The sequence below is a fragment of the Salarias fasciatus genome, chromosome 7 (genome assembly GCF_902148845.1).
Source record: "Salarias fasciatus chromosome 7, fSalaFa1.1, whole genome shotgun sequence".
Lineage (NCBI taxonomy): Eukaryota > Metazoa > Chordata > Actinopteri > Blenniiformes > Blenniidae > Salarias > Salarias fasciatus.
The window spans coordinates 32,356,760-32,375,321 of record NC_043751.1 but is presented as its reverse complement, the minus strand read 5'-3'; the positions used below and the strand labels follow the sequence as shown (position 1 = coordinate 32,375,321).

Genomic DNA, 18,562 nt, shown 5'->3' with positions numbered 1-18,562 from the left:
CAACCAAGTCAACCAGGTCAACTGGGTCAACCAGGTCAGCCGGGTCAACCGGGTCAACCGGGTCAACCAGGTCAACCGGGTCAACCGGGGTCAACCAGGTCAACCGGGTCAACTGGGTCAACCAGGTCAGCCGGGTCAACCGGGTCAACTGGATCAACCGGGGTCAACCGGGTCAACCAGGTCAACCGGGGTCAACCAGGTCAACCGGGTCAACCGAGTAAACCAGGTCAACCGGGGTCAACCGGGGTCAACCAGGTCAACCGGGTCAACCGGGGTCAACCGGGTCAACCAGGTCAGCCCGGTCAACCAGGTCAACCGGGTCAACCGGGGTCAACCGGGTCAACCGGGTCAACCAGGTCAACCGGGTAAACCGGGGTCAACCAGGTCAACCGGGTAAACCGGGGTCAACCAGGTCAACCGAGTCAACCGGGGTCAACCGGGTTACCAATGCCGCACCGCCCGCCGCTGACGATGTAGGCGAATGAAACAAGCTCTCCCACCATCTGCGCCCCGCTCCACCGGCCGCTACTGGTCCAGACCTGTCCCTCAGTGTGTTCTCGGTCCAGACCTGCACTTCACATTGAGAACCCGTCCCTCAGCGTGTCCTCACCTCCGAGCTGGCTCAGTTTGTCCTCCACCGTCCTCCTCATGTCCTCAGCCTCGTCCACGATATTCTTCACTCGTTCTCCAGCTTCGTCTTCTTCTTTCTGTTTCTGTCGTTTCTGCTTCAAATCGTCAAACTGCTTCATCACAACATTCAGCGTCTGTTGGACAAACAAGGACTCAACCTGTAGTTCACTGTCTGCCTGTAGTTTACTGTCTTCCTGTAGTTCATCTGCCTGTAGATCACTGTCTGCCTGTAGTTCATGATCTGCCTGTACTTCACTGTCCGCCTGTAGTTCACTGTCCGCCTGTAGTTCACTGTCTGCCTGTAGTTCACTGTCTGCCTGTAGTTCATTATCTGCCTGTACTTCACTGTCTGCCTGTAGTTAACTGTCTGCCTGTAGTTCATTATCTGCCTGTACTTCACTGTCCGCCTGTAGTTCACTGTCCGCCTGTAGTTTACTGTCTTCCTGTAGTTCATGATCTGTCTGTAGATCACTGTCTGCCTGTAGTTCACTGTCCGCCTGTAGTTTACTGTCCGGGTGTGGTTCATGATCTGCCTGTAGATCACTGTCTGCCTGTAGTTCATTATCTGCCTGTACTTCACTGTCCGCCTGTACTTCACTGTCCACCTGTAGTTCACTGTCTGCCTGTAGTTCACTGTCTGCCTGTAGTTTACTGTCTGCCTGTAGTTCATTATCTGCCTGTACTTCACTGTCCGCCTGTAGTTTAATGTCTGCCTGGAGTTTACTGTCTTCCTGTACTTCACTGTCCGCCTGTAGTTCTCTGTCCGCCTGTAGTTTACTGTCTTCCTGTAGTTCATGATCTGCCTGTACTTCACTGTCTGCCTGTAGTTCATTGCCTGCCTGTACTTTACTGTCTGCCTGTAGTTCACTGTCCGCCTGTAGTTTACTGTCTGCTTGTAGTTCACTGTCTGCCTGTAGTTCATTATCTGCCTGTACTTCACTGTCTGCCTGTAGTTTACTGTCTGCCTGTAGTTCACTGTCTGCCTGTAGTTTACTGTCTGCCTGTAGTTCATTATCTGCCTGTAGTTTACTGTCTGCCTGTAGTTCATCATCTGCTTGTACTTCACTGTCCGCCTGTACTTCACTGTCTGCCTGTAGTTCACCGTCCGCCTGTACTTCACTGTCTGCCTGTAGTTTACTGTCTGCCTGTAGTTCATTATCTGCCTGTACTTCACTGTCTGCCTGTAGTTTACTGTCTGCCTGCAGTTCATCATCTGCCTGTACTTCACTGTCCGCCTGTAGTTTACTGTCTGCCTGTAGTTTACTGTCTTCCTGTAGTTCATTATCTGCCTGTACTTCACTGTCCGCCTGTAGTTCACTGTCTTCCTGTAGTTCATGATCTGCCTGTAGATCACTGTCTGCCTGTAGTTCACTGTCTGCCTGTAGTTCACTGTCCGCCTGTAGTTTATTGTCCAGCTGTGGTTCATGATCTGCCTGTACTTCACTGTCTGCCTGTAGTTCACTGCCTGCCTGTAGTTCACTGTCCGCCTGTAGTTCACTGTCTGCCTGTACTTCACTGTCTGCTTGTAGTTCACTGTCCGCCTGTAGTTCATGATCTGCCTGTTTTGTACTGTCCGCCTGTAGTTTATTGTCTGCCTGTAGTTCCTTATCTGCCTGTAGTTCACTGTCTGCTTGTAGTTTACTGTCCACCTGTAGTTCATGATCCGCCTGTATTTTACTGTCTGCCTGTAGTTTATTGTCTGCCTGTAGTTCACTGTCTGCCTGTAGTTCACTGTCCGCCTGTAGTTTATTGTCCGGCTGTGGTTCATGATCTGCCTGTACTTCACTGTCTGCCTGTAGTTCACTGCCTGCCTGTAGTTCACTGTCCGCCTGTAGTTCACTGTCTGCCTGTAATTCACTGTCTGCTTGTAGTTCACTGTCCGCCTGTAGTTCATGATCTGCCTGTATTGTACTGTCCGCCTGTAGTTTATTGTCTGCCTGTAGTTCCTTATCTGCCTGTAGTTTATTGTCTGCCTGTAGTTCCTTATCTGCCTGTAGTTCACTGTCTGCTTGTAGTTTACTGTGCGCCTGTAGTTCATGATCTGCCTGTATTTTGCTGTCTGCCTGTAGTTCACTGTCTGCTTGTAGTTCACTGTCCGCCTGTAGTTTACTGTCCGCGTGTAGTTCATTATCTGCCTGTAGTTTATTGTCTGCCTGTAGTTCCTTATCTGCCTGTAGTTCACTGTCCGCCTGTAGTTTACTGTCTGCCTGTAGTTCATGATCTGCCTGTAGTTCACTGTCCGCCTGTAGTTTACTGTCTGCCTGTAGTTCATGATCTGCCTGTAGTTCACTGCCTGCCTGTACTTCACTGTCTGCCTGTAGTTTACTGTCTGCCTGTAGTTTTTTTTTTCCCCCCTTTGCAATATTGTATGATTGTAGCCTTTTACTATCCCAACAGATTTTACTGTTAGCAGCAGGATGAGACTGAGTCTCCTCCTGCTGCTGCCTTTATTTAAAGCTGGCATCCGGCATGGCTGAGGACAGGACCGGGACGGAGACGCTCAGAGAGCGAGAGACAGAAAGAGAGAGAGATAAAGAGAGAGGGAGAACGGGGGGGGGGGGGGGCACAACACCAAAACAGAGCCGACAACCAACACAAAAACTGACAGAACCATACATATATATAATTTTTTTTTTATGTATTTTTTTTCCCCCTGACGAACCGTAGTAGTGAACAGACTAGTAACTAGTAGTAACTAGTAGTAACTAGTAGTAACTAGTAGTAAACTCGGGGCGTGCATCAAGAGAGGGCTACTACAGACCACCATTATTCTAACCACCACAAGAAGACAAGGTAACCGAGTATGTGAAGAGTGATTAAAGATCAGCGTGATCATGAAAATATGATGGTGATAGTGATCATGCATATATGACCTCTGACCCCTGAGAAGGCCAGAAGCAGGCCAGAGAGGCCCTCAGAGCCCAGACAGCCGGCGGTCATCACAGAGCCCGGATCCAAGCCGCCCCCCCAGGCAGACGCCCCCGCTCCGGTTCAGAAACGGGGCAGAGGAAAGCCCCGGCCGGGGACCCCGGCAGCCCCGGGCCCGGGCCCCGCGGAGGAGCCGGTCCACCCCGGGCGCCGGACGCCTGGGCCGGGCAGGGCCCAGAGCCCAAGGTCCAAGAGCCCAAGAGCCGACCCCCCACCCAGGCGGAGGGCCATGACCCCCCGCGAGAACCGGCCCACACGGGCGGCTACCCACCCAAGGCCAGTACCCCCCCCCAGCGCTCCGGCCACGCACCCCGAGATCCAGGGCATCCCCCCCCCCCCCCCCCCCCCGTCCACCCCCCAACCCACCCCTCCCACCCCTCTGCCTGTAGTTCACTGTCCGCCTGTAGTTCACTCTGGGTGTGTGTCGCTGACTGAGTGTGTGTATTTCAGTCTGGGTGTGTGTAGTTTACCGCCTGTGTGTCCACGGCGTTAGCTAGCGCGTCCTCGGCGGTGTCTCTGGCGTCCCTCGCTGTCTCGGCGTTCTGTCCCGCTCGGGTCTTCAGACGTTCCGTCTCGTCCAGCAGGTTCCTGCGGTTCTGCAGCCGCGACTCCAGGTCCTCCAGCCGGTCTTCGGTCTGAGGACGGAACGCAACCAACAGCTGGACAACAGCTGGACACAGGAACAGCTGCAGTGTGTGTGTGTGTGTGTGTGTGTGTCCGGACCTGCTGGACCAGGACCCGGGTCCGGTCCCGGTCCCTGCTGGCGCGGTCCAGCTGGTTGTTGGCGTCCTCCTGGACGGTCTCGGCCCGGTAGACGTCCTGCAGGATGTTGTGGACGTTGAGGTTCTCCGCTCGTTTCCTGGAACCGACAGTGAGGCTCAGGGTTCTGCGGCAGAACGTCGTCTGTGGTGCAGAGTTCCACCGACCGGACTCGCCCCGCCTCCTCCAGCAGGTCTGGCACGGCCCGGGTCCGGTCCTCCGGGGTCCGGGGGTCCGGCCGGGACCCGGTGGAGTTCTGCAGCAGGTCCTCGATGAGCCGGATCACAGTCTGGACCTGATCCACCGATCCTGGGAGCGGGATGCTGAGAACCGCTCTGGAGATCCGCTCGATGTGGTCTGGAGGAACCAGGTCATCTGGGGGGGGGCGCGCACACACACACACACACACACACACACACACACACACAGACACACACACACACACAGCACTGATTTCCTCCTCCTCCTCCTCCTCCTCCTCTTCCTCTTCCTCCTCCTCCTCCTCCTCCTCTTCCTCCTCCTCCTCCTCCTCTTCTTCTTCCTCCTCCTCCTCCTCCTCCTCTTCCTCTTCCTCCTCCTCCTCCTCTTCCTCTTCCTCTTCCTCTTCCTCTTCCTCTTCCTCCTCCTCCTCCTCTTCCTCTTCCTCTTCCTCTTCCTCCTCCTTCTCCTCTTCCTCTTCCTCTTCCTCCTCCTCCTCCTCCTCCTCCTCTTCCTCTTCCTCTTCCTCCTCCTCCTCCTCCTCCTCCTCTTCCTCTCACCTGTGAGGAAGACCCGGACTCTCTGGACCAGCTCCCTGGTTTTCTTCTTCTCTCCCTCCATGGTGTGGTTGTGGAGGTGGATCCGGTCCTGGAGGACTTGGGCCCGGTAGTTGGTGTCCTGGGCCGCCTGCTGGGCCTCCGAGACCTGAAGCAGCAGGAGACACCTGGTGAAGGTTCTGAGCAGATCCGGACCCTGGTCATAAAGGGGCCTGAACTGACGGGACGGGTCCTGCTGTTTCCGGGTTCCTGGTTCTCGCAGGTCCGAGCCGGTCTCACGGGGAACAGCTGATGGTTCTAAGGATCAAGAACCACCTGAAACCATTCTCCCCTCTGGGACTGAACTGTGGTCCCGGTCCTCTTCAGGTCCCGGATTCAGTAATTAATCAAACAATATTTAATTCAAAATTCTGCGTTTCTATTGGCTGATTTTCTGTAGTTTACTCGTCTGTGAGTGGACGACTCACCTCTAACCCTGAACCCTGACCCCTGACCCCTGACCCCTGACCCCTGACCCTAAACCCTAAACCTGATCAGTTACCGTCAGTAATCCAGACTTCAGTGCCGTATTGGCCTGAATATGAGACGATGTTTTTTTCCAGAACCGGTTTTCTCAAACCGGTGGTTCTGTCATGGAGGACCAGACTGTCGTTACACATCTGCACCACTAGATGGAGCCAAAGTACCGGAGACCAGGAAGCGTCACAGTGATCTGAGGAGAACTGGAAGGTTCCATCTGGAAGGAAGCATCTGGAACTCTGGACCAGTGAGCAAACAGCAGAGGAGAAGATTAAACTGATGGTTCAACGCCGCAGAGTCAACAAACTGCTGCCAGGATTTATCAGACGGAATCATTAAAGCTCCTGAAGCTGAACAGAACCGGAACCTGATGCTTCTGGAGTCATTTCCATCATTAATGCAGTTTCAACCTTTGAGGTTTTACTGCAGGAAGATTTCTGGATCTTAAATCACGTGAAACGTTTCCTCTGCTGTGAGTTTTCCCAGAATGATTCTACAGTAAACACTTGTTTCCTGAGAACCCGACTGTCTGCAGCGTCTTTATTTTCACAAAAGGATGTTTGAAAAATACTCGTCTGATAATCAGAGTCGCTCATATTCAGGAAAACACGGTAAATTAATACTGATCCCCAAACAGACCCAGCAGGACCGTCTGTGGTCCGACCAGAGCCTCGCTGGTCCTGGAGGGGACTGGGTGGTCCTACAGGGGGCTCGGTGGTCCTACAGGGGGCTCGGTGGTCCTACAGGGGGCTCGGTGGTCCGAGAGGGGGCTCGCTAGTCCTAGAGGGGATTCGGTGGTCCTAGAGGGGACTCAGTGGTCCTAGAGGGGACTCGCTGGTCCTAGAGGGGACTCGCTGGTCCTAGAGGGGACTCGCTGGTCCTAGAGGGGACTCGCTGGTCCTAGAGGGGACTCGCTGGTCCTTGACGTCACAGCAATGGCGGCGCCGCTGCTCCACGAACCTCGGCCCGCCACGCGGCTGCTGAGGCAGACAGGATCATGGCCGACCGGGAGAAGACGTCCGCCGGCTGTGGGACGAGCTCCGGAGGGACGAGCTGCTGGAGACGCCACCGAGACACCAATCCAGGGTGGATCGTCATTAATGGCCGCCGCCAGGATCCTAACAAGACTTAGAGGGGACTCGCTGGTCCTAGAGGGGACTGGGTGGTCTAAAGGGGGACTAGGTGGTCCTAGAGGGGACTCGCTGGTCCTAGAGGGGACTGGGTGGTCTAAAGGGGGACTAGGTGGTCCTAGAGGGGACTCGCTGGTCCTAGAGTGGGGTTGGTGATCTTCCAGAACCACCGTCTGGACTTGCCTTGGTCTGAGACTCCTGCAGTCTGGACTGGACTTGGGCGATCCGGTCCCTGGTCCTCTCGGCGGTCTCTGAAGCGTCCTGGCTGACAGGAAGTGCTCCGTCACAGGCTGGACCGCCACACTTCCTCCGTCCTGGTCCACAGAGAGCGCCCCCGCACCCAGAGCAGTCCTCTAGACCAGGTTCCCCACAGACCTGCACCACAAGACATGAAAGACCATGAAGAGACCTGGTTTTCCTCAGTGGACCCACCTGGACCCTGACGGCCTCAGTAAAGACTATGAAGCTGGACCTGCTGGACCTTCTGGACCTGCTGGACCTTCTGGACCTGCTGGACCTTCTGGACCTGCCTGGACCTGAACCAGGTGGACTCACCTGCCGGTTGAGGTGTCCCACGCTGAGCCGGTGGACCTTGCTCTCCAGGGGCTCCAGGTCTCTGGTGGTTCCGTTCAGACCCAGTTTGTGTCTCAGGTCCTGCCGGGTGTCCATGGAGTCCTCCAGGGCCCGGCCCGCGTCTCTCAGCCGCTTCTCGTCCCGCATGAAGGACCCGTGAAGATCCTGGATCTCCTGGAGCAGCTCTGCCACAAACAGGGACCAGGAGACCAGGACACGGGTCAGACCGGTCCTGCCGGGGTTCTCCGGGTTCTCCGGGGACCCGGGGCCGGTGGGGCCTTGTAGGCTCCATGTGGTCCTGGACCCTGGAGGGGGGTCAGTCTGGACCCTCAGTGTTAAACCTCACCGACGTTCCTCCACCACACTGGGCCTGACGGGGGCGAGAACCGGTCCCGGTCCCCACGGACACACCGTCTCCGCAAGAAGACAGCAGACAGGACGGGATGGGACAGAGAGTCAGCGTGGGACGGGGCGGGACGGGGCGGGACGGGGCGGGACGGGGGGGGGACGGGGTGGGACGGGACAGGACGGGGCGAGACGGGACAGGACGGGGCGAGACGGGGCAGGACGGGGCGGGACGGGGCGGGACGGGGGGGGACGGGGCAAGAAGGGGCAGGACAGGGCGGAACGAGGGCAGGACGGGGCAAGAAGGGGCAGGACGGGGCAAGAAGGGGCGGGACAGGACGGGACGGGGTGGGGCGGGATGGGGCAGGACGGGGTGGGACAGCTTCCTCTATATCAGTGCTTCTCAATTATTTTTCGCAGGTTCTGCAGGTTCTGCAGGTTCTGCAGGTCACGGCCTCTCAGGAGGTTCGGCCTCAAAGCTCAGACGCTGCTGAAGGAAGCAGAACCACAGACCTGGGCCCTCAGAGGGGTCCTGGACCCTCAGAGGGGTCCTGCCCCCCGACACTCAGAGTTCTCTTTTGACTCTCTGTCTTCGTCTGTCTCCGTCTGTCTTTTCCTCCCTGATAAAAATGTCTCGCGTGTCTCAGGGTTTGTTTACTGCTTCGCAGTGAGCGCGCCACCGCCACCTGCTGGAGAGGATGTGGACATTTTAGTCCGGCGGGAAAAAAACCATGTTCCCCAGGGTCACACGCGTCCCCCCAGGGGGGCGCGCCCCACAGTTTGAGAAGCACTGCTCTAAAGCTTGTCCACCTGGAGAACCGGGGGACAGGTGAGTCTGGTCCAGTCAGACCCGGGTGGGCCTGGCGGGGGTCCGGTACCTTGCGGTGGTTCCGTGGGTCCGGGGTTTGTCTCTGGAGGGACGGCGGTCCTCAGCCTGTCCAGCAGCGTCCCGGCCTCCAGCTGGATGTTGTCCATCTCGGTGTTGAGGAGCCGAGACGGATCGATCCGGATCACGTTGGGGTCGACGGAGTCTTTCACCGTCCTGCAAAACAGGGACCCAGATGGTCCAGTTCACCCAGAACCTGCATCTCCACCAGGAGACATGGACAACAAGGACAACGAGGACAACAAGGACAACAAGGACAACAAGGACAACAAGGACAACAAGGACAACATGGACAACATGGACAACATGGACAACAAGGACAACAAGGACAACAAGGACAACATGGACAACATGGACAACATGGACAACAAGGACAACAAGGACAACATGGACAACATGGACAACATGGACAACATGGACAACAAGGACAACATGGACAACATGGACAACAAGGACAACAAGGACAACATGGACAACAAGGACAACATGGACAACAAGGACAACAAGGACAACATGGACAACATGGACAACATGGACAACAAGGACAACATGGACAACAAGGACAACAAGGACAACATGGACAACATGGACAACATGGACAACATGGACAACGAGGACAACGAGGACAACAAGGACAACAAGGACAACAAGGACAACATGGACAACATGGACAACATGGACAACAAGGACAACATGGACAACATGGACAACAAGGACAACAAGGACAACATGGACAACAAGGACAACATGGACAACAAGGACAACAAGGACAACATGGACAACATGGACAACATGGACAACAAGGACAACATGGACAACAAGGACAACAAGGACAACATGGACAACATGGACAACATGGACAACATGGACAACAAGGACAACATGGACAACAAGGACAACAAGGACAACATGGACAACATGGACAACAAGGACAACATGGACAACAAGGACAACATGGACAACATGGACAACAAGGACAACAAGGACAACATGGACAACAAGGACAACATGGACAACATGGACAACAAGGACAACAAGGACAACATGGACAACAAGGACAACATGGACAACAAGGACAACAAGGACAACATGGACAACATGGACAACAAGGACAACAAGGACAACATGGACAACATGGACAACAAGGACCGGGACAGCTTAGAGTCACAGTATGAGACTGTTGAACTGCTGACAGGGGACAGGAGGACAGGAGGACAGGAGGACATGAGGACAGGGGACAGGGGACAGGGGGACAGGAGGACAGGAGGACAGGAGGACATGAGGACAGGGGACAGGGGACAGGGGGACAGGAGGACAGGAGGACATGAGGACAGGGGAGAGGGGACAGGGGGACAGGAGGACAGGAGGACATGAGGACATGAGGACAGGGGACAGGGGGACAGGAGGACAGGAGGACAGGAGGACATGAGGACAGGGGACAGGGGACAGGGGGACAGGAGGACATGAGGACAGGGGACAGGAGGACAGGAGGACAGGGGACAGGGGGACAGGAGGACAGGGGACAGGGGACAGGGGGACAGGAGGACAGGAGGACATGAGGACAGGGGACAGGAGGACAGGGGACAGGAGGACAGGAGGACAGGGGGACAGGAGGACAGGGGACAGGGGGACAGGAGGACAGGAGGACAGGAAGACATGAGGACAGGGGACAGGGGGACAGGAGGACAGGAGGACAGGAGGACATGAGGACAGGGGACAGGGGGGCAGGAGGACAGGGGGACAGGAGGACAGGAAGACATGAGGACAGGGGACAGGGGACAGGGGGACAGGAGGACAGGAGGACATGAGGACAGGGGACAGGGGGGCAGGGGGACAGGAGGACAGGAGGACAGGGGACAGGGGACAGGAGGACAGGGGGACAGGAGGACAGGGGGACAGGAGGACATGAGGACAGGGGACAGGGGGACAGGGGGACAAGAGGACAGGGTACAGGGGACAGGGGGACAGGAGGACAGGGGGACAAGAGGACAGGGTACAGGGGACAGGGGGACAGGAGGACAGGAGGACAGGGGGACAGGAGGACAGGGGACAGGGGGACAGGAGGACAGGAGGACAGGGGGACAGGAGGATAGGAGGACAGGGAGACAGGAGGACAGGGGGACAGGAGGACAGGAGGACAGGAGGACAGGGGGACAGGAGGACAGGAGGACAGGGGGACAGGGGGACAGGAGGACAGGGGGACATGAGGACAGGGGACAGGGGACAGGAGGACGGGGGGACAGGAGGACAGGAGGACAGGGGGACAGGGGGACAGAGGACAGGAGGACAGGGGGACAGGAGGACTTCCAGTTTGACTGAAACCTCAGTTCTATGGTTCCACAGAGGAATTCAGTTTGGTTGGATCTAAAGGAACAAACCGCGCTGGACAGCTGGACAGTTGGACAGTTGGACAGCTGGACAGCTGGACAGTTGGACAGCTGGACAGCTGGACAGCTGGACAGTTGGACAGTTGGACAGTTGGACAGCTGGACAGTTGGACAGCTGGACAGCTGGACAGTTGGACAGTTGGACAGCTGGACAGTTGGACAGCTGGACAGTTGGACAGTTGGACAGTTGGACAGCTGGACAGTTGGACAGCTGGACAGCTGGACAGCTGGACAGTTGGACAGCTGGACAGCTGGACAGTTGGACAGTTGGACAGCTGGACAGCTGGACAGTTGGACAGTTGGACAGCTGGACAGTTGGACAGCTGGACAGTTGGACAGTTGGACAGCTGGACAGTTGGACAGCTGGACAGTTGGACAGTTGGACAGTTGGACAGTTGGACAGCTGGACATGTTGGAAATGCAAAGGAACCCCCATCAGCCGCCCTGCAGCCCTGCAGACGTTTCACCTTCCTCCAGCGGCTCTGAGTCCACTGAGGCTGGACAGGAGGACGCTGGGAGAACCTGTCCCTCAGGGAGGACCTCCACCCCCCACCTCCGCCCCCTCTCCATCTGGGGGACCAGAGCCCTTGGGGGGACCGGAGGGGGGCGTGGCTACAGGCGTAGCTGAACCACCTCCCAGTGAAGGAATGAACCCGGACAGAGTCTCCGGGGTCCAGACCAGGACCCGCTGCAGCAGGACGGGTTTTGGTGGTTTTGGTGGTTTTGGTGTTGAGCGCCGCTCACCTGATCCTCAGGTGGAGCTCCTCCAGCCGCTCCACCCGGGGCCGGGACTCCGCGGTCAGGTTGGCCAGGCTGTCCAGCGACTCCCGGATGTCCTGGATCCGTTGCCGTTGGCGACGCCGGGCGGGCGGCGGCTCGTCGCCGCGGCGAGGGACGAGGTCCCGCATCCGCCGCGCCGCCCACCGGACGTCGGTGACGCTCTCCGCCCACAGGGCGGTGCAGGGGTGGCACGCCGCGCACGCCGGGAAGGCGGAGTCGAACCCGGGCGCGCACTCGTCGCAGAAGATCCCGGCGACGCCGCGGCGGCACCGACACTCGCCGGTCTCAGCGTCGCACGCCGGACGCTCCGTCCCGTCCAGATTACAGTCGCAGGCTGGGGGCGGAGGAGCGGTGTTAGGATGTGGGGGTGGGGGTGGGGGTGGGGGTGCAGCGGGATGTGGGGGTGGGGGTGGGGGTGGGGGTGGGGGTGCAGGGGGATGTGGGGGTGGAGCTGGGGGTGGAGCGGGATGTGGGGGTGGGGCTGGGGGTGCAGTGGGATGTGGGGGTGGGGGTGGGGGTGGAGCGTCGGGTGGAGCAGCTCACAGACACACTGCAGGTCCGGGTTCCCGAAGTGGTTCTCTCCACACTCGTCACACTGCCGTCCTCCGAACTCGGGCCGACAGGGACACTGTCCCGTCACCTGGAGGACAGACGGGGGTCAGCGCCGGGGTTCGAACCCGCCCGCCGGCCCGCCCTCCCGCCGCACGCCCCGGAGGCTCCCACCTTGTGGCAGACGTTGGAGACGGAGTTGGCGGGGTCGCAGCCGCAGGGCTGGCAGCCCGAGACCCCGTCCAGGTTCCAGTACCCGTCCTCGCACTCGGCGCACAGGTGTCCCGCCGCCCCCGTCCTGCAGGGACAGCGGCCCGTCCCCGGGTCGCAGAAACAGGGACTTCCCAGAGGACACTGGGTCACCTGAGTCCCTCTGCGGTCACAGGAGCATTCTGGGAAAAAAACAGACGTCAAAGAGGAACTGGACTCGAGAGTTCCAGGAGATCCAGGATCCATCAGATAAAGGATCCAGGAGATCCGGGAGACCCCTCGTTTGAGCCAGTTTGTCTGTGTGTGTGTGTGTGTGTGTGTGTGTGTGTGTGTGTGTCGCCGCTCACCCTTGCAGCCCTGGTCGGCGGCGTCGCCGTAGTAACCGGGCCTGCAGTGCTGGCAGCGCGGCCCGGTGGTGTTGTGCAGGCAGTGCAGGCAGCGGCCCGTGACGCCGTCGCAGGCGCCGCCGTCCGCCGGGTCGATGTTGTTGTTGCAGGAACACTCCTGGCAGCGGGCGCCGGGCACGCTCAGGTCGCCATAGAAACCAGGGCTGCAGCGGTCGCAGCGCGGCCCTGCAGGAGGCGGAGGCTGCTGAGACCCGGCGCCGCGACGTGACGGCGGCGTGACGGCGGCGTGACGGCGGCGTGACGGCGGCGTGACGGCGCGATGCCGCAGCGCTCCACGGCGGCGCGGCGGCTCCTACCTGTGTGGCCCTCCATGCAGACGCAGCTCAGGCTCAGAGACTGAGCGTCGTAGCGACAGGAAGTGGCGAAGAAGCGCTCGCCGCTCTGGACATCGGGACACAGGCAGGGCTGACAGGGCCGTCCGGACATCGGGTCGCCGTGGTAACCGTCCTCACACCTGCAGGCGCGGCACAGCCGTGTGGTCAGAGAGTGAGTGCAGCGAATGGCGGGCGTGCGCCGCCGCTGACCTGTCGCAGCGCCCTCCGGTGGTGTGCTCCCGGCACTGCGCGCACTCCCCGCTCTGCCCGTCGCACTCCTCCGACCGGCCGTTACACTCGCACGGCCGGCACCGCGGGAAGTCCCACAATCCTCTCTGGCAGCGGTCGCAGCGCCGGCCCGTCACCTCTGGCCGGCAGGCACACTGACCTCCGACCTCATGGCAGAGATTGGAGGCGGAGCCACGGGGGTCGCAGTCACAGCCTGGAACAGAGGTCAGAGGTCAGCCAGAGGTCAACCAGAGGTCAATCAAGCGGGGTCACGGTGGTTTACGTTGGCAGCCGTCGGCTCCGAAGCCGTAGGTCAGCGGCGCGCAGCGGTCACAGCATCGACCAATCACGTTGGCTTTGCATTCACATGCTCCGCCCACTTTACTGCAGGTGGGGCCGAGAGAGCCAATCACGTTACACCTGCAGGCTGAGGACAAGAACAAGGAATGAAACATCGGTGTGTCCCGGGGGGACGCTCCGCCCCACCCGCCCTGCCCCGCCCCCTGCCCAGCCCCGCCCACCTGTCGCCCAGCCTCCTCCCACCCCGCCCCGCCACCTCACCTGTGGCTCCGTTGTGGACTCGTGCTGAGACACTCTTGACGAGTCCGTCACAGACCCGGTCCCGGTCTTGAGGGTCTAGGTCCGCAGCCAACCCGACGCAGCGGGAGCGGCGGGACGCGTCAGGGGCGGGGTTGGGGGCGGGGTCAGGAGGCGAGCAGAAGTCCTGCGACGGTTCCACGCTGGGGATCAGGTCCATCTGTAACAAGATGGCGTCCGACAGTGAGCTGTGATTGGACGGAGACGGTGAGCTGTGATTGGACGGAGACGGCGTTCTGCAGCGGAGGCCTCCTCACAGAGTCCACCAGGATGTGAGACCCGTCAGAACTGGGACGCCTGCTGAAGACCACGTCCAGGAAGTACTGGCCTCCTGCGTCCAAACACACCGGAGAACCCAGAACAGCTCCTCTGCAGACAAACAAACAAACAAACAAACAAACAAACAAACCCGGTGATCCACTGAGAACATCGACCTGAGACACACGAGGCGAGAACATCTGAGGATCCAGAATCTCCATGAGATGGTTCTGTGTGTGTGTGTGTGTGTGTGTGTGTGTGTGTGTGTGTGTGTGTGTGTGTGTGTGTGTGAAGCTGTTGTCCACCTGGAGTTTCCAGGAAGCGTCACCGTCTGGCTGCCTGCTGATTGGCCGCCGCAGCCGCCGTCGCCCGGCAACACGGTGACGACGCTGAGCGAAGCCAGCCAATCAGACGGAGACTGTGGAGGATGGAGGCGGAGTTAGCGTCACGGAAACCAGACAAGGAACCGCGGTCAGGGCCGAGCTCCCGGCGCCGCCGCCCGGACCCGGAGCTCCTCCTCCGCCGTGGAACCTCACGTTCTCTCTAGAACGTTCCCGACAAGCCGCCGGTCCCAAGACCCGAGCCAAGGTCCGACAACGGAAAGAACCGTCACCGGTTCTGGAGCCGACAGGAGGAACGCTGACAGAACACCAGCTGGAACACTGAGCTTTGCTGAAGGGAACCCGGGCACAGCGGGGCAGGAACCGGACAACGTCAGCGGGAACCGTGTCTCATCCAGTCACAAGTCCGTCCTGAGGTCCGTACCTAGAACCAGTCCTCAACATCAGCCCAGGACCAGAACCAGGACCAGAACTAGGACCAGGACCAGAACCACCGAGTCTCTGGACCGGGACCAGAACCACCGAGTCTCTGGACCGGGACCAGAACCACTGAGTCTCTGGACCGGGACCAGAACCACCGAGTCTCTAGACCAGGACCACAACCACCGAGTCTCTGGACCGGGACCAGAACCACAGAGTCTCTGGACCGGGACCAGAACCACTGAGTCTCTGGACCGGGACCAGAACCACCGAGTCTCTAGACCAGGACCACAACCACCGAGTCTCTGGACCGGGACCAGAACCACTGAGTCTCTGGACCGGGACTTCTCCAGCCTGCAGGACTCTAGTAGACTTGGACGCGGTTCTGCTCACCTCTGGTTCGTACCGGATCAGCACCCGGTACTCCAGAGACGACGGCAGGTTGTCCACGGCGAAGCGAAGCCCCGCCCCCTCCAGCACTCGGACCAGTCCCAGGCCGGTCCAGGTGGCGGTCTGGCCGGGCGCCGCACCCCGGGGGATGAGCTGCAGGGCCTGGCCCGGGTCCAGGGGGATCCCGCTCCGCTGCGGGGAACCACACCAGTTCTCAGGGAACCTTCACCCCATTGGCCGGAACCCACCGCGTCCTCCTGCGATTGGCCGAAGCGTCTCCACCTGCTGCCGGCGCCGGCGAGGACCGGACCGGGTCCGCCGGACCAGAACCACCCGGCCCTCAGAGACCCGGAAGTCGTAACCCTGGTCCCTGAAGTACTGCTCACACTGAGGCAACACCCCCGGGTTCAGCTGGACACACACACACACACACACACACACACACACACACACAGAGCAAGTAAATACACACACACACACACACACACACACAGCAAGTAAATACACACACACACACACACACACACACAGCAAGTAAATACACACACACACACACACACAGAAAGTAAATACACACACACACACACACACACACACACAGCAAGTAAATACACACACACACACACACACACACACACAGCAAGTAAATACACACACACACACACACACACACACAGCAAGTAAATACACACACACACACACACACACACACACACACACAGCAAGTAAATACACACACACACACACACACACACAGCAAGTAAATACACACACACACACACACACACACACAGAAAGTAAATACACACACACACACACACACACACACAGCAAGTAAATACACACACACACACACACACACACACACACACACAGCAAGTAAATACACACACACACACACACACACACACACACACAGCAAGTAAATACACACACACACACACACACACACACACACACACAGTGTGTTATTGTTACACACCAAAGAGGAGGATGGCGGAGGAGTGGAGGGGGCGGGGCCTCTGCTCGGCAGCGGTGCAGCAAGCTCCGCCTCATACAGGAAGTAGTCCAGTGAGGGCAGGAAGTACCCGGGGGCGGGGTCCGAGCAGCGACGACCAATCATGTTGGGTAAACAGTCACACTGTCCGTCCGGGGAACACCTGGACGAGAACCGACACACAGAACTGACAGAACCGAGGAGAACCGACAGGTGAGCGGCTCGCGGGCTACCGGGCCACGCTGGGGAACAGGTTAGTCAGTCCTCCGCTGGTTTAGTAAAGTTAGCTGGTTTACAGGTTAATGTTAGTGCAGCGGGTTGAGTGTGTGTGTGTGTGTGTGTGTGTGTGTGTGTGTGTGTGTGTGTGCACGTTTTGCTATCCTTGTGGGGACCAAATGTCCCCACAAGGATAGGAAAACCAGCTCGATGTGCCTTGTGGGACCTTCTTCCGGTCCCCATGAGGGAAACAGTGTTTTCTTGACCAGGTTGTTGTTACTGAAAAAAGTCAAAGGTCAAAAACATTTCTTTAGGGTTCAGCTGTGTTGTGGTCTGGGTCAGGGTCAGGGTCAGGGTCAGGGTCAGGGTCAGGGTCAGGGTCAGGGGCTAGGAAATGCATTCTGTCAATGAGTGTCCTCACAAGGATAGAAATACAAACCTGTGTGTGTGCGTGTGTGTGTGAGCGTGTGCGTTCTCGTATTTCTATCCTTGTTGGGGCCAAATGTCCCCACAAGGATAGCAAAACGTGGAACGACGTGCCTTGTGGGGACCTTTTTCCGGTCCTAAGTAGGAGAAACAGTGTTTTCTTGACCATGTTGTTGTTACTGAAAAAAGTAAAAGGTCAAAAACATTTCTTTAGGGTTAGGCTTTGTTGTGGTGTGGGTTAGGGTTAGGGTAAGGGTCAGGGTTAGGGGCTAGACATGAATGGGAGTCAATGGACGGTCCCCACAAGGATAGAAATACAAGACTGAGCGTGTGTGTGTGTGTGTGTGTGTGTGTGTGTGTGTGTGTGTGTGTGTGTGTGTGTGTGTGTGTGTGTGTGTGTGTGTGGCGGGTTAGTCCTACGAGGTTCCCCGGGCTCCGCCGGTGTCGCAGTCACAGGGAGAACATCTGGACCCGGAGGATCCCAAACCCCAGAACCCGTCCTGGAACAGGAGGGGCAGCGGTCGGTCTGGGAACAGCCCCGCCCCCCCCCGAGGCCCCGCCCCCTCCGGACTCACCACACAGCGGTCGCAGCGCCCCCCGGTGGCCCAGCGCTCACACTGACAGGCTCCAGTCAGCTGATCACAGGAACCCACACTGCCCAGTGGGTGACAGGAGCACTCTGCAGCACACACACACACACACACACACACACACACACACGCGTGTGTGTGTGAGTTCCAGGTCTTGGTGGAACACCACCACTGTGAGGACATTTTGCCGGGTTCTCACAACAAATAGTGAGTCGTCTGAGCGGGAAGACGGGGTCTTTGGGTCAGGCTGAGGTCAGGTTCAGGTCAGGCTGAGGTCAGGTTCAGGTCAGGCTGAGGTCAGGCTGAGGTCAGGCTGAGGTCAGGTTCAGGTCAGGCTGAGGTCAGGCTGAGGTCAGGTTCAGGTCAGGCTGAGGTCAAACTGAAGTCAGGCTGAGGTCAGGTTCAGGTCAGGTTGAGGTCAGGCTGAGGTCAGGTTGAGGTCAGGCTGAGGTCAAACTGAAGTCAGGCTGAGGTCAGGTTCAGGTCAGGCTGAGGTCAGGCTGAGGTCAGGTTCAGGTCAGGCTGAGGTCAGGCTGAGGTCAGGTTCAGGTCAGGCTGAGGTCAGGTTCGGGTCAGGCTGAGGTCAGGCTGAGGTCAGGTTCAGGTCAGGTTGAGGTCAGGCTGAGGTCAGGCTGAGGTCAAACTGAGGTCAGGCTGAGGTCAGGTTCAGGTCAGGTTGAGGTCAGGCTGAGGTCAGGTTCAGGTCAGGTTGAGGTCAGGCTGAGGTCAGGTTCAGGTCAGGCTGAGGTCAGGTTCAGGTCAGGTTAAGGTTAACTTAGGGCCGAGGAAATGCATTGTGTGAATGAATGTCCTCACAACTATAGAAAGACAAACCGGAGTGTGTGGGAGTGTGTGTGTGTGTGTATCAGTGTGTAGCAGTGTGTCAGTGTGTAGCAGTGTGTAGACTGTATAGTGTGTGTAGAGTGT

General features: G+C 58.3%; 1 protein-coding gene across 1 annotated transcript in view; it reads right to left on the bottom strand.

Moving 5' to 3' along the window:
* The window catches only part of lamb4 (laminin, beta 4), a 34,146-nt gene that overhangs the window by 849 nt on the left and 14,735 nt on the right, over positions 1–18,562 (bottom strand). The window contains exons 11-33 of the mRNA XM_030096196.1: positions 17,621–17,724; positions 17,466–17,545; positions 16,389–16,566; positions 15,689–15,817; positions 15,410–15,598; positions 14,561–14,673; positions 14,255–14,366; positions 13,962–14,157; positions 13,684–13,827; positions 13,383–13,614; positions 13,155–13,312; positions 12,799–13,023; positions 12,416–12,633; positions 12,236–12,332; positions 11,657–12,026; positions 8,518–8,681; positions 7,277–7,479; positions 6,905–7,096; positions 5,076–5,220; positions 4,485–4,692; positions 4,282–4,417; positions 4,029–4,193; positions 611–764 (exon numbers count right to left, since the gene is read on the bottom strand). Of these exons, the coding sequence (XP_029952056.1) occupies positions 611–764; positions 4,029–4,193; positions 4,282–4,417; positions 4,485–4,692; positions 5,076–5,220; positions 6,905–7,096; positions 7,277–7,479; positions 8,518–8,681; positions 11,657–12,026; positions 12,236–12,332; positions 12,416–12,633; positions 12,799–13,023; positions 13,155–13,312; positions 13,383–13,614; positions 13,684–13,827; positions 13,962–14,157; positions 14,255–14,366; positions 14,561–14,673; positions 15,410–15,598; positions 15,689–15,817; positions 16,389–16,566; positions 17,466–17,545; positions 17,621–17,724 (3,912 nt within the window). The remainder of the gene's footprint in view (positions 1–610; positions 765–4,028; positions 4,194–4,281; positions 4,418–4,484; positions 4,693–5,075; positions 5,221–6,904; positions 7,097–7,276; positions 7,480–8,517; positions 8,682–11,656; positions 12,027–12,235; positions 12,333–12,415; positions 12,634–12,798; positions 13,024–13,154; positions 13,313–13,382; positions 13,615–13,683; positions 13,828–13,961; positions 14,158–14,254; positions 14,367–14,560; positions 14,674–15,409; positions 15,599–15,688; positions 15,818–16,388; positions 16,567–17,465; positions 17,546–17,620; positions 17,725–18,562) is intronic.